Source organism: Nansenia antarctica (assembly GCF_963989245.1).
Source record: "Nansenia antarctica genome assembly, chromosome: 3".
NCBI lineage: Eukaryota > Metazoa > Chordata > Actinopteri > Argentiniformes > Microstomatidae > Nansenia > Nansenia antarctica.
The window spans coordinates 42,344,101-42,359,123 of NC_137688.1; the positions used below are offsets into that span (position 1 = coordinate 42,344,101).

At 47.2% G+C, this 15,023-nt stretch overlaps 1 protein-coding gene across 1 annotated transcript in view; it reads left to right on the forward strand.

The window, feature by feature from the left end:
• Positions 1-15,023, forward strand: part of myo18ab (myosin XVIIIA b) — a gene marked incomplete at both ends in the record, with an annotated part of 87,012 nt that overhangs the window by 50,778 nt on the left and 21,211 nt on the right. Inside the window, 10 exons of the mRNA XM_080525489.1 lie at positions 1,204-1,345; positions 1,772-1,931; positions 2,812-2,998; positions 3,249-3,459; positions 4,242-4,351; positions 5,761-5,826; positions 8,869-8,997; positions 13,988-14,131; positions 14,306-14,395; positions 14,558-14,677. Of these exons, the coding sequence (XP_080381615.1) occupies positions 1,204-1,345; positions 1,772-1,931; positions 2,812-2,998; positions 3,249-3,459; positions 4,242-4,351; positions 5,761-5,826; positions 8,869-8,997; positions 13,988-14,131; positions 14,306-14,395; positions 14,558-14,677 (1,359 nt within the window). The remainder of the gene's footprint in view (positions 1-1,203; positions 1,346-1,771; positions 1,932-2,811; positions 2,999-3,248; positions 3,460-4,241; positions 4,352-5,760; positions 5,827-8,868; positions 8,998-13,987; positions 14,132-14,305; positions 14,396-14,557; positions 14,678-15,023) is intronic.

The following is a 15,023-nucleotide window of genomic DNA, read 5'->3' on the forward strand; positions in this document are numbered from 1 at the left end:
GGACACCAGCTCAAACCCAGAGATAATCTTCTAAAGAACAACAGAGCTATGGATCTGAGAGCACTGGTGAGAAATCACAATAAAGTCACAAATATTAGAACCCAAGTCATTACCACAGGTCTTGAACAAAGGATATCTCTCTGAAAACGGTCCAAGATTCTCCCGACGTTGCAATTAATTAGCTGACTGCTGTCGTAGTAAACAACACTGTAGGGCTGCGACACTAGCCACGCACTTCCAACCACAGAGTGATTTACAGACTCCAACAAAGTGGTAGGGCTCAGTGCCTCCGACACTAATATTATCATTAATTATCAAAGTGGACAGCCAGGGAGCAAGGTTGAAAGATGCTTGACTGCCTAGGTGCATATTTTTATATCAGCCCTTAAATGAGAAAGCAGAAAACGAAAGGCTCATCAACCCCCCCGCCCCCCCATCTCTCTTTATCTCCTGAAATGTTGAAGTACTTTTTGTCGGGGAGTATATTAAAGAGATGTTGTACCATATTAGGTAGAAGACTTCGCCTATCATTTAATAAATTTAATTGCAAACTCCTGTTGTGTTCAGAAGGAACCAAAACAGATAAAAACAACACTAATTTAATTAAAAAACACAAATGAGAGATTTTCTCAGATCCATCCAGTTAATAGTTCCTAACCCTGCCAGTTTCAAAACGTTTCCCCCTGTTTCGCTCCTACTAAAGGCCTCCCTGGTGTCGGTTATGGCAACAAACTGATCATGGTGTTGTGACATTTAAGGCCTGCTGTGCGAAATGAGACCCAGCAGGAGATGGTTTCACTGGTTCTCTGCGGGAGTCTTGCTGTATATAAGGTCAATGTAGAAGTGCTTGTGTGGCTGGGCGGAGCTGGGGGTGGATGGAGGAATGGAGTGTGCGGTGGGAATGGGTGAGTGTCTCATTGTGCAATGTAACCTGCTTTGGATAAAAGTGTCAGCTAAATGGCATATATATATATATATATATATATATACGTATATATATATATATATTATTATTCATATTATTAATGCCTGGGACATGAGCAAGAAGTGGAGATTCCCACCTTTCTAACCCTGTGTGTGTGTGTGTGTGTGTGTGTGTGTGTGTGTGTGTGTGTGTGTGTGCGTGTGTGTGTGTGTGTGTGTGTGTGTGTTGCGTGCGTGCGTGCGTGCGTGCGTGTGTGTGCGCGCGTGTGGTGGCATCAGGTGCGGACCCTGGCCAGAACAGATGAGCCGCGAGGTTTACTGTGGCTGATGGAGGAGGAGGCTGTACTGCCAGGAGGCTCTGAGGACACGCTGCTGGAGAGACTGTTCAGCTACTATGGCCCTGCACAGGGAGACAACAAGGGTGAGGAAACCCCAGGGGGGGTACCAGAGGCTTCTGAGCCTTCTGACCAACACACACACACACACACACACACACGCACGCGCACACACCCACACCCATAAAACGCACACACACACACACACACACACACACACATAAAACGCACGCGCACACACACACACACACACACACACACACACACACACACACACACACAAACGCACATACAAAACACACACACACACATTCTACAGGGAAACTCATGTGCGCTACATGCTGCACTTGTAACGTGCCAATGAGCCACCCAGTAAATGAGCCACCACGTCAATTAGCCACCAAGTCAATTAGCCACCAAGTCAATTAGCCACCACAATGTTGATGTTAAACTGTTTCTTTCTGGTCATGTGAAGTAGGACGTCAGTCGTGACATTCTCACCCCCCCTCCAGGAAACACCCTGCTGCTGAAGAGCGAGAAACCGCATCACTTCCTGTTGGGCCACAGCCACGGGACAGACTGGGTGGAGTACGATGCCCAGGGTTGGCTGAGCCACGCCAAGCAGAACCCAGCCTCCCAGAACGCTGCTACGCTCCTGCAAGACTCACAGAAGTATGACACATCCACTTAACAAACTCTTACCCTGACCTAAATGGTAAAATGGTAAATGGACTGCAGTTATATAGCGCCTTATTCCAATGTGCTTTACAATGGCCTCTCATTCACCAATTCACACACACATTTACACACCAATGGCGGCAAGCTACCATGCAAGGAGCCGGCCCGCTCATTGGGAGCAATTTAGGGTTCAGTGTCTTGCCCAAGGACACCTTGAGTCCTCGACACTGACCTGAGCCTCTAACTGTGTCCCAGAATTACTTCTTCCTCTCTCTTCTTCCTTGAAATAATCTCTGATTACTTATAGATAGATTAAAGCAAGGGTTCCACTTCATAGCTTTCACCAATCCACACATGTAAGTTCAGTGGTTAGTCCAAGCAATGGAGGTGGTACATTCTCTCAGGCATATTATGACCAGAGCTTTCAACTCAATTCATGCCTAAATTAGTCTTTGACTCTGATGGACTTTTCACATAGCGTTGCCACATACTGCTGCACTTCACAGAGACAAAAGATGAACCTATCCCAAAAAAAAAGAAGAATCATGTGTTTATAGTAGCAGCAGGGAGTAAAATGTGTCAGAAGACTTCAAAACAGTTCAACATATGGGCCTTCCCACATTGCAATATGTTGTTATTAAGCTCAGCTTAGCTTACTCCTTCCTCTAATTGAAGAGGACATCATAGACTACCGCACAGAGATAGTCACATCCACATGCAGGTGGTGTAGGTACAATCAACTCCTGGGTAGTACACATCGTATATACCAACGCTTCTTTTAAATGTAGTACCACAGTGTTGTACTACTGTGTATTATACAGCTACACTGACCCCCCCCCCCCCCCCCCCCCCCCTCCACCTCTCTCTCTGGCAGGAAGAACATCTCAGGGTTATTCATGGGGCGGGGTGGGGGGGCCACTGTGCTGTCAGGCTCCATCGCAGGGCTGGAGGGGGGCTCCCAGCTGGCTCTGCGCCGTGCCACCAGCATGAGGAAGACCTTCACCACAGGCATGGCTGCCGTCAAGAAGAAGAGCCTCTGCATCCAGATCAAACTACAAGTGGTGAGTTGAGGGGGGATAGGAGTGTGTGAGTGTGTTTGTGTGTGAGAGAGTGTGTGTGTGTGAGTGTGTGAGAGTGTGTGAGAGTGTGAGAGTGTGATAGTGTGTGTGTGTGTGTGTGTGTGTGTGTGTGTGTGTGTGTGAGAGTGTGTGTGAGTGTGTGTGTTTGTGTGTGTGTGTGAGTGTGTGTGAGTGTGTGTGTGTGTGTGTGTGTCAGCACTCTAACTCTTTGTCCTCTCTCTTCGTCCCGTAGGACGCTCTGATCGACACAGTTCGTCGGTCCAGGGTTCACTTTGTCCATTGTCTGCTGCCCAAGGCAGACGCAGTGGTGGGGCTGGGCGGGGAGCCCCGTGTGGCCCACGGAGAGAGCTGCGACTCTGGCCTCATGCAGCTGGACGTGGGCCTCTTGCGCGCCCAGCTCCGCGGCTCCAAGCTTATCGATGCCCTGCGCATCTACAGGCAAGGTAAGGACTTTCCTGACCCAGGGACTAATTAGTGCCCACATACAAAAGCAGTACTTTAAGGTTGAGCGTTATTGAAGTGCAGTCGCAGTCAATAGTGCTTAGGCAACTTTCTGAAGCACTGAAAGCCATTTAATAGGTGCTGTATGTTTGAAAACGGCCTTTACATACAGATGGAATTACCTTGAAACAAGAGGTTTTGCTTTAGTTCATTTTCAAGTTTCAAGGAACAAATCAATTAAGTAACTTGGAACAGTCTTGAGTTGTCTCTTTTCACTCTTTCAGCATCATAAATACATACAAATAAATGAGCCAAAACATTATGATGACTGACAGGTTAAGTGAATAACATTGATTATCTTGTTTACAATGGCATCTGTCAAGGGGTGGGATTTAATAGGCAGCAAATGAACAGTAGTTGATGTGTTGGGATGCAGGAGAAATGGGCAGGAGTAAAGACCTGAGCGACTTTAACGAGGGACAAATTGTTATGACTGGGTCAGAGCATCTCTGAAAAGGCAAAGCTTGTTGGGTACTCCCGGTCAGCAGTGGTGAGTACATACCGACAGTGGTCCGAGGAGGGACACACGACAAACCGGCTACAGGGTGTCGGGTGCCCAAGGCTCATCGATGTGCAAGCATATTAGGCATAGTACCAACAGCATAATAGACAGATTGTCATAATGTTTTGGCTCATCAGTGTCTGATATAGAACTTAGAATGAATACAAAATAACAAATGGATGAAAACCCTGACCACCTGCCTGCACTCTCTCCTGTATCCAGGTTACCCTGATCACATGGTGTTCTCAGAGTTCCGCCGGCGCTTCGATGTGCTCGTGCCCCACCTGACCAAGAAGCACGGGCGCAACTACATCGTCACGGATGAGAGGAGGGTGAGTGTCATGGTGTTCCCCCTCCATCCCCAACCTCGTAAAACAAGAGATATGAAAGAGCCTGCCCTCCCCCTCCCTCTCCTTCCCTCTCTTCTCCTAGAGCTGCTCTTCTGTGTAATTAATGATGATTACGCAGACTGGCAGCATACGGCCGCTGTTCTTATTAATTATGTGCAGTGAGGAGTTTTCTCTCTCTCTTTCTCTCTCTCGCTCTCTCGCTACCCATTTCTCTCTCTCTCACCTCTCTCTACCTTTTTCCTCTCTCTTTCTCTCGCTCTCTACCATTTTTCTCTCTCCTCTCTCTCTCTCTCATTTTAACGCCCCCCCCCCATAGTGCCAACTATTCTGTGTTGTGACTCCTACTAATCCCTATTTACCAAGGTTTTACGGTTGCAGTTTATGATTGCAATGTTCTGAACCTCCCCTAGTTCAGTGATGGCTACTGAGTCAGTGGAATACATTGGGTGCTGAAGATGGTGCTGGTTTAGACCTACTGTCTGTTGACTATAATTTTGCTTAAAGTTGTGTTAGCTAACCGGGCAGTGTGTTGGAGTGTGATCAGTTTACAAAAGGGCCTCTATCACCCCTCTATGAATGCTGTTGTTTTAGTCTTCAATGGTGCTGTTAGAGTTAAAATGGAAGAGAGACTCCTTGGAGAGGTACTTAGAAAGAATAGCCCACTCAAACATAATTGATGGCTGAAAAACTTTCATTCTCTGAGGAAGGAGATGGATAGGGAAGAAAGCAGGAGAGAGGTAGGAAGTGAGAACAGAGGGAGCTAGCGAAGAACGAGAACGAGAGGGAGTGGGAGCCAGAGGGAGTAAGAGGCTTAGAGAGACTCAGAGAGTGGGAGACTGAGAGAGGGAAAGGTTTTCCCCTGTGTCAGTGTCTCAGAAAAGCTTTCCTTTTTCAAGATTGAATTCAAACCAAGGCCTCTCTCTTCTCGAAAGTTTCAGCCCATCTCACTTCATCTTAGCTGTGGGTGTGTGAGTGTCCATCCTCCCCTGGGCCTGTGTACCTGCCAGGCACCTGCACTCCTGCTGAGAGCGCTTCAACCAAAGCCCGATTTAGCCTTGCGAAAACATTGTGCTCTGTGCTCTCTACTGTCATCTATTGAGTTTACGGAAGAGATGAAGTAAATGCGTATGGTCTGAAATAGAGCTTGGGGATAGCTTGGGGATAGGCACATTGGCTGTGTGAGTTGTTTTGTGTTACAATGTCCCTCGTTGGTCGCTTGTTGGCTAAGTTCATGTTAGGGGAGGATGCTTGTTGGTGCTGTGCAGCAGTCCATTCATTGGGCCTGTATGATCTATGATCTCATTGGGTTGCTAAGTTCTGTCTGTCTGTCTGTCTGTCTGTCTGTCTATTTGACTGACTATTTGTTTGTTTGTTTGTCTTGTTTATTTCAGGCTGTGGAGGAACTGTTGGAGTCCCTGGAATTAGAGAAGAGCAGTTACCACATGGGGCTTAGCAGGGTAAGCGCACACACACACAGACACACACACACACACACACACACACGCACCACACACACACCACACACACACACACACACACACGCACCACGCACACACACACACACACACACACACACACACACACACACACCATGACCCGTAACCCTAACCCTAGGTCTACATTAGGTCCCAGAATCACAAAGTATTTATTTTCGAGAGAATAAAGGAAAAAGGGAGAAGAAAAGTAGATAAAGTGCAAGAGAGAATCGTACAAATGGAGTTTTAATCAGGACTGACTTTCACCATATGACAGTAGGTTAGTAAATCAGACCCTACTGTTGTTTCTGTTTGGCCCAGCTGTTTACCCAGCATGCCCCTCTCCCTCCTCGTGACAATTAGAAGACACATTGCACACATCGAGCAGGTGTGACTTTCAGGTGGACTGGGGAAGGTTGCTACGATGTTCTTCTCCTTCCAGCCACAACAACTCTCTCTGCCCTCGTCCCCCGTCCCCCGTCGCCACGGCAATTGATTTTGGCAGGCTACAGCTCTCTTTTGTTTGTGGCGCTACGCCTTGGCGCACACTGATAACCCTTTGAAAAACACCAATCAGCACGGTGAGATTCAAACCTTTCAGATGGAAAACTGAACATCCAAAAGGAAAAGACAGGCAGATAAATTGCTAATGTGCCTCTGGAGTGGAGGACAGTGGACGCATTGTGTTTGGAGTTAACAGTTGGGAAAGTTTTGAGAGTTGTTCAGTTTGACTTTGAAATTGTGATAAAGGACTGTGTGTGTGTGTGCGTGTGTGCGTGTGCGTGCGTGTGCGTGTGTGTGTGTATGCGGATGGTAGAGGTCTAAGTGGAGAGTCTCGACTCTCCACCATTGGAGACATGGCCCTGTCTAACACCTTCAGATCTCCAAACACTTAGAGATGTAGGTAGGGGCGAGGGGTTGAAGGGGGCCTGCCCTAAGTTTACTTTGAGAGAATATCACCATTCTCATTCATCCCGAGGCATGCCTGTTTCCACTAACACGCCTGCCTGGTGAGGGGTCACAACCTGTCAACACGAGAGATGTTGTCAGTCTCTGAGAGGCTGCGGTTTCTATGGAGACGGGACTATGTGCCCAGCTGAAAAGGCCATCCTGGTCTTATGACATTTGTTGAATGTCAATGACCTTCAGAGTCGTATTCAGAGACAAAGAGTCCCAATATGTTGTCCGTGTCCTCTGCCCCTGTGGAGATTGATTGGTATGCAGAAGGCCACCCCACTGGGAGGGGGAGGGGGCTGGGGGCTGTATGTGCCTTTTATAGACGTACGCCCCCTCAGCGTTGCTCACTGGTTGCATCACTCTGGTCTGAATGGAGGGTGAGATATTCACAGGCTGGAAACTATCCTCTCATCTCCTCGTCATGAGATGGTATTCAATAGTGATGGTGTGTGTGGCGCTGTGCTGCTCCCAGCCTCCCATCGGGGGGGTGTGTGTGTGTACAGTATAGTATGTATGTGTGTGTACCGGTATGTATGTACCAGTATATGCAGTACAGTATTTGTGTCTCAGGTTGGGGGTACTGTGACAGCAAAATGATCTGTTGAAAAATGTACCAATACAGATTTGTATTGTGTGTCTGTGTGTCGCAAACATACCATTTAACTTGTATACAAATGCCATGTATGTCCCTGCACATGAAAGAGTCCACTACTAACATCACACGGTAAACACTATTTAATGTGCTATTCCCTAAAGGAAATCCTGCGTGCCTGCGTGCGTACGCATTGAGTGTGTATTTTCCCGACATCCACACTCTTTCATGTGTTACTAGGTGTGTGCAGTTTGCTAAGCACTCTTCTCTAAAATTTGATTCTTTTCAGTAAAAGCCAATGGGCTGGTTTCACAGACACGGCAGAAGCCTAGTCCTGGACTAAATCACACTTTCAATGTAAAATCTCCATTGAAGATGTTTTTTTTAGGCTTAAGCCTTATCTGTGAAACCGGTCTTATGTATTATTTGATCCTCTCCTTGGCTCAGACGGTATCTGGTGATGAGAGGTAGTTAAGGGCCCTGGACGACTATGTTACTGTAGGACAACGCAGACATGTCCTGATAGAACTGCTGCATGGAACTTTCTTGAGAAACTTTATAATAAAATTAACAAAATGAAGTTAACAAAACATTTTATGAAGTTAGACTCTTGGTGGTCTTTGAATCATAAATAATTGTGCTTCAGCCTAACCCAAGATGATGGATGACTCAGAAGAACGTTTTCACAAGAAACATTCTCTTCTCTGAGAGTTTTTTTTCTATTGAGTTCTGGTAGCCGCATGTGTTGACATAAGGGAGTTTTAATTAGGATTGAGTGAAGTTAAGCATAGCGCCTGCTAACACTAATAGCATGCTAATGCAATTAGGCTGCATTCAAAGAGTTTGATGAGCTCTCTCTCTCTCTCTCTCTCTCTCTCTCTCTCTCTCTCTCTCTCTCTCTCGCCTGTTAAACTGATGGGAAGTCCATCAGTTCCCCAATCTCCCTGAGTAGGAGAGAAAATGGAAATGTCTGGAAAGTGATTAGGTAATCCAACTCAATTAAACACCCCCACAGTTAACAGCATTAAAATGCAAAGAAAAATTCAAGACATGAATGTCAAGTTCCTGAATCCCAGCTTACTCCCAACTCAGAAAAAAAGACTTATTTCAAACAAATGAACAAATCTACTTAGTTTTTACATGCACTAACAGTTTTTACAAAATATATTTGTGTACCGCAGTACCCCAAAGCTACACTGAATATGGGCAAGCCAAACAAATATTCATTTGATTCGGTTGGTTTAGACATGATGATGAGTAATGAGTTCTCAGTTTTATACCTTCTCTCGTGGACTCACGCACACACACTTGCACGCGTACACACACAAACACACACACACACACACACACACACACACACACACACACACACACATTATTTTACTCACATGCTCTTTCTCTTCCTCTCCCTCTCTCTTCCTCCCTCCCCCTCTCTCTCTTCCTCCCTCCCCCCCTCTCTCTCTCCCTCCCTCAAGGTGTTCTTCAGAGCAGGTACCCTGGCCAAGCTGGAGGAGCAGAGAGACATCCAGACCAGGCGTAACATCACTCTGTTCCAGGCCGCCTGCAGAGGCTACCTGGCCAGACAGGCCTTCAAGAAGAGGAAGGTGAGTCTCAACAAGCTCTGCCTACAAGCTGGCACAGATCTAGGAGCAACTGACTCTCTGCATGTCCTAACCTAAACCATAGAAGGGGAGAAAAGACAAAACTGACCTAAGATCCAGTGTCTTGAAATGACTCAATCCTTCTCCATTGATCCACGTTGACACAGTCAGTCAGAGGGAAAGGAATAGATCTAAGTCTAGTTGTGGTGCCTTTACTGTGGGGGAACATACAGTATGCCATTGAAAGTGCTTGTGACAGGGGTTGTCACATGGGATTTTGTTCTTTGCCTAAGAAAGTATCTCAGAGAAACTCTGGAAGGAAGGCCTTCATGTCTTTGGGAAAAGGTATTTTTTTCTGGCAGAAAAACAAAGAATGATCTACCGTGTTATAGGGGTAGAATGTATGGTGAAGAAGAAGTATGGTGTTAAACATTCCCAATAGAGGGATATTGACTTCTTCTCTGCAGTCTCATAGAGACAGTGCGCTCCATTGCCGGGGGCCAGTATGCCTCACATCTGTGGGGGGTGCTGTAGCACTCACTAAATCACAACTTCATCAGAGCACAGCAGACGTAAATCCATCAGGGCCTGGCCCTGGGCCCAGCGGATAGCCCTCAATCTGCTCCTCTTCTGAGACATGCTCTCCTTTAAGACCCCTCAATCACAGCCTTATCGATTACTGAGCCTTAGCCCTCCCCCCCTTCACCACCCACCCCTCACCCCCAGCAGCCCCCTACACTTTCAAGTTGTTGTTGTTGTTGTACTCTTGGCTTCCCATCCTCTGTTGGGGCCTTGGGGGGGGGGGGGGGGGGTCGCTCTGTCCCAACACTTTAGAACAACAACCAGCCTTCCCTTGTTGGGGGAGAGCAGGACTTGATGGTTCTCGTGGTTCCTGTATTGGTTTGATCGCTCTAGTCCTTTGATCTAACCAGTGGCGATGAGGGAGATGATGAACGGATTTACTTACTATACTAGTAAGGCTCCCTCCCTCCCTCCTTCATACATTCACACTCCCCCTCCCTTTATTTTCAAGATATAGCCCTGGCTCTTTTTCCTCCCTTGTGTGTGTCAGTCAGTCTGGAGAAGGGGGTTGGCGGGAGGGCGAACAGCATGTGACTGTTAGAGGCCCTGTCATAATCCTCACAGCTCACAGTCATGAGGGGGAGTCGGACGGTAGGAGTTACTACGTGTGTGTGTGTGTGTGTGTGTGTGTGTGTGCGTGTGTGCGCGCGTGTCCGCTGCAGCCCTCACACACACCCTGCATGCCCCACCAGAGTGAGCATGACGACCAGAAACATCGCACCTTCCCCTGAGTAACTCCAACTGAGGATCTGTCCAACTCTTCACTCCACTCCAACTTAGTGCTGTTTGTGTGTGTTATTGTGGGAAAATGTGTATTTGATTGATTGGAGTTTGCGAAAGGTAACACAGATATCAGATGCATGTGTGCTTGTGTGTGTGTGTGTACTGTGTGGCCTACGTGTGTACACACACACACACACACACACGCCCGCGCGTATGACTGTGTGTTGGCAGAGATTGGGCCTTGACCGCTGTCTCTCCCAGTCTCACAGTCATCCTCATCTCTGTTGGCACTTTGCTGCTGTGCTGAGCCTCAAGGTTGCCTGCTGAAATTGCTTTTCAAGGACGTTTGTGGGTGCTTCACTTTATTGCACTGCCTCGCTTGAAGGATTCCTGTCTGTTTAGTTCGAGCATTGCCTCACTGTAAGTAATACAAGCCTTTTTTAAAATCATGATTCTGTTTGATCGCCGATCGGTTTTTCAGCACTGCCTAAACATTGTTAGTGATTTGTTGCATGGCTAATTTGTTGAACAACGAGTGTGTACTGAGTGTGATTGGCATTCTCTATCCGCTTGTTAAGTCTGACGTCAAAAGTGACGTTTATCCATTTCCGGGTTCAAACCAGAAATTATCCGCACCAGAGTACCTCTGAACTACAGCCGTAGAATGACAGTTTAATCGTTTTTTAGACTCGGATCTATTCATACAACAAGGGACACAGCACTTTCCCGTTTTCTCCATATTGTCAGGGTATTTGAGCCTCGGAAAAGCGCTATATAAATATAATTAATTATTATTATTATTTCTCCATTTCGAAGACAGCGCCTCAGCCAACTTTGGCCCCGGAAACACGTCACGACTTAACAAGCGGATAGGTTCTACACAGGATTGTGTAGAGCTTGCGTAATATTGGGAGGCCCTAGGTGCAGCAGAGAACAATATCGCTCCTGAGAGCACCTCTGGAAAGCCTTGTGAGCCTTAGTGTTGTGCTTTAATGTGTTTCCTGGTACTGTACAGTCACCTCTCACATTCTTGAACGTCTAGTTTGCTCTTGTGTGGTTTCATTTCAACGATTCTTTCTGCAATTTTGCTGAAGTTCAGCTCATAGGCAACTTTAGTAGCTGTTGGTGCCAACTCGTATTGGTTGACACACTGATGGTAAAGGAAAGGCGTGTTTTTGACTGTGAGGCCTCGGTTTTGAAGCTCAGTCATACTGTACCAGTGAGCTACACTTTTCCGAGATTGAACGTGTGTGTCACAAACTCACTACAGCCAGCACATTGTGTTATGAGGCGTTTTCTCACACTTGCTTGGCAGCCACAATGTGTACATTTGAACCCTAGGATGTGTGTTTTTTAGTCTACATTTGAACCTCTGCCCACCATCCCTCCGTGCACCAGAACGACACATGAGGAACATTAAAGTGTTGACTTGCTCCTTTGAAACACTGACTTCCTGGCTGCCCAAAAAATCTATTAGTTTGTTTCTCTCTGTCCATGTTTGATTGGCTAAGCTCAGGGGCTCCCTGTACCTTGAAGTTCTCTGCGCGTGAGTTCAACCCTCGCAGGGGTTTGGTTTCAAAGCGCTTTGAGGGAGAGAAGAGATAGAGGAGAAGAGAGAGAAAGAAAGAAAGAAAGAAAGAGGAAAAAACAAAGAAAAGTAGAGAGAGAATGCGAGCATTTCCCATTGCTGAAACTGTGCCTCACCATGGGGGAATAGACAAATAGAACAGATCCGCTGCTGCGTTTGAAGCCCTGCAGCCCCTTCCCCTTTCCCTCCTTTCCTCTTCCTCCTCTCCTCCCATGTCTCTTTGACATTCATGGGGAGCGGGGGAGAATGGAGGAGTGTGGGGGATTCCTTCAGCCAGCTGATGGTGTGTCTAATTAAATCATTGCCTGAAGACACAGTTTTTCCTCGACTGGGAACAGGTGTATGTGTGCAGTGTCTGCAATGGTGTCTGTGTCTGTCTGTGTCAATGGCCTGGTGTGTTCAGCAAATGCAATGTAGCTGCACGGACACTCAAAGGGGAAAGCAGAAAAGAGAGGCAGAGAGAGAGATAGAGATGATACATTAGGGGGATACATTTCACTGCTACACCTATTGAACACTTTATTAGGAACACTATTATTCATATTGTGTAGGGCCTCCCTTTGTTCTCAAAACAGCCTCAATTCTTTGTGGCATTGACTCCACAAGATGTCGGAAACATTCAGATTCTGGTCCACGATGACATGATTGACAGATTTTTCAGGTGCACTTTCAAGCTGTGAATCTCCCGTTCCACCACATCCCAAAGGTGTTCTATTGGATTCAGATCCGGTGACTATGAATGCCACTGCAGAACGCTGAACTCGAAACTTGTGTTTCGTGACGTGGTGCGTTATCATGTTGGAAGTAGCCATTACAAGATGGGTAAAATTGTAGCCATGAGAAGATGCACACGGTCAGCAACAATACTCAAATAGGCTGTGGCATTCAAGAGATGTTTGATTGGTGTTAACAGGCCCAACAAGTGTGCGAAGAAAACATTTCCCACCCCATTACACAACCTACATGAATGAGAAGGTGTGTACAGGTGTTCCTAATAAAGTGTTCAGTGTGTATGTCTCTCTCAAACCACCAATTCCTCCATGGAACCGAGCCTAAAGATCTGAAGGCTTGAGGCTACAGGAATACCCCCCTACAGCATAATTCATCACTGGCATTTTCTACGGTCCCTGATATATAATTTACAGCACCTTTTTCCTGCAAGCTGTTAATTGGCTACACAGCCTTTACAAGGCATGGTTAGGGCTAGACGTGCCGTAGCAAGCCAGCTGAAGTGAATATGTAATTCAACCCTGCGGTGCGGGCCTGTTCAGAGAGCATGCGGGCTGAGCTGTATTTATGGGCTTTAACAGCATGACCAATACACACAAACCAGTGTTCTCCCTCATGGCAACCCAGAGGATTTGGCCAATCATGTAGCTCTAATTGGGTTGCCAGATAATCTGCTGTTATTGGGGATGCCTGGCCATGTAGCAGCCTGCATGTAACTCCCCCCTAATGCCCTTTTAACAGACTGCCAAAGTGGGATCGATGTTTGATTTAATTTCTCAGAAGGGCTTTCTTAACGGTGTGACGACTCAGTCCTGTTGATTCTCTCCACTCTCCTAGCTCAACATTGGCCACCATCTGGCATGACAACCTCTTGTCAGTCTGTGAAACTGAAGCTTGAAAATCCGTGATTTTACGGAGAGAAAAAACCCCAAAACATGTAATACTAGCAGTCCCTGAGAGCAAAACATAAGATAATGTGTGGATGTTTGTGGTGGAGAGGTGGTATCACGGTACCCACTAGCCCTTCCCTCTGGCTGTATTGTCAGGGTCCCCTCTCGTAGAGCAGAAAGGGGTTCTTTCAGTTCACCTCCCCCAGAGAGAGCTCCCTGTCACTGGGCCCCTCTCAGCCCGCCAGCCCCTCCTCTCTGTTGTCCAGTCTGGTTCTCTCCCGCCCACTAACCTCCCTCAGTGGAAACTGTTGCTTGTTAGGCTGCAGCCCCTTGGTGATTCTCCTGGGTCAGTCTTTCTGTAGATCTCACCCCCGCCCACCCCTCCCTCCCACCCCCCCACCCCCTCTCTCTCTCACACACATGCGTTCTCTTTTGCTGTAACTGACCACTGTCTGTGTGTCTGTGTGTGTGTGTGTTGTAGATCCAGGACTTGGCTATTCGCTGCATCCAGAAGAACATCAAGAAGAACCGTGGGGTGAAGGGCTGGCCCTGGTGGAAGGTCTTCACTACTGTACGGCCACTTATAGAGGTGCAGCTCACCGAGGAACAGATACGCGGCAAGGATGTGAGTACACACACACACACACACACACACCCTGAATACACACCTACACATTTAACACAAATGCACAAATAAACACATGCATCTACAGTTTACCCACAGTTTTATTGATTCTAGCTGCCAAGGGCCTACTCATACAACCCCCCCCCCCTCTCCCTCTCTTCTGTCCGTCCCCAGGAGGAGATCCAGCAGCTGAAGGGGAGATTGGAGAAAGTAGAGAAGGAGAGGAACGAACTGAGACTCAACAGTGACCGTCTTGAGAGCCGGGTACAATACACACACACACACACACACACACACACACACACACACACACACACACACACACACACACACACACACACACAGTAATACTAATTCCCCCTTTCCACCGAGCAGTAAAGCATGAATAGACCTTAAAAGTTATCTAGTGTGTTTGTGCCCATTTAGATCACAGAACTGTCGTCAGAGCTCGCTGACGAGAGGAACACAGGAGAGTCGGCCTCTCAGCTGCTGGAGTCCGAGACCTCTGAGAGACTACGACTGGAGAAGGACATGAAGGACCTGCAGGTGAACACACACACACACACACACACACACACAGTCACACACACACACACACACACACACACACACACACACACACACACCTAACCGTGTCTAATCCAGGTATAGTCATTATAGAGTCTTCTGCTACTGTGTCACTGGACACTGTTTACTCTGTTAGGGACTGATCTAAGATCAGGTGATAGGTATTTTATCTACACTATGTGACGCATCTACACTGAGTAGTATAGATCCCCAGGTGTACTGTGCTTACCAACAAAGGGTAGAGTAGTGCTTCAGTAGGAACAACTATAACAGTGTCATAGGCGGGTATGCACACATAACCATTCGGGTTCCACCAGTTCTCATT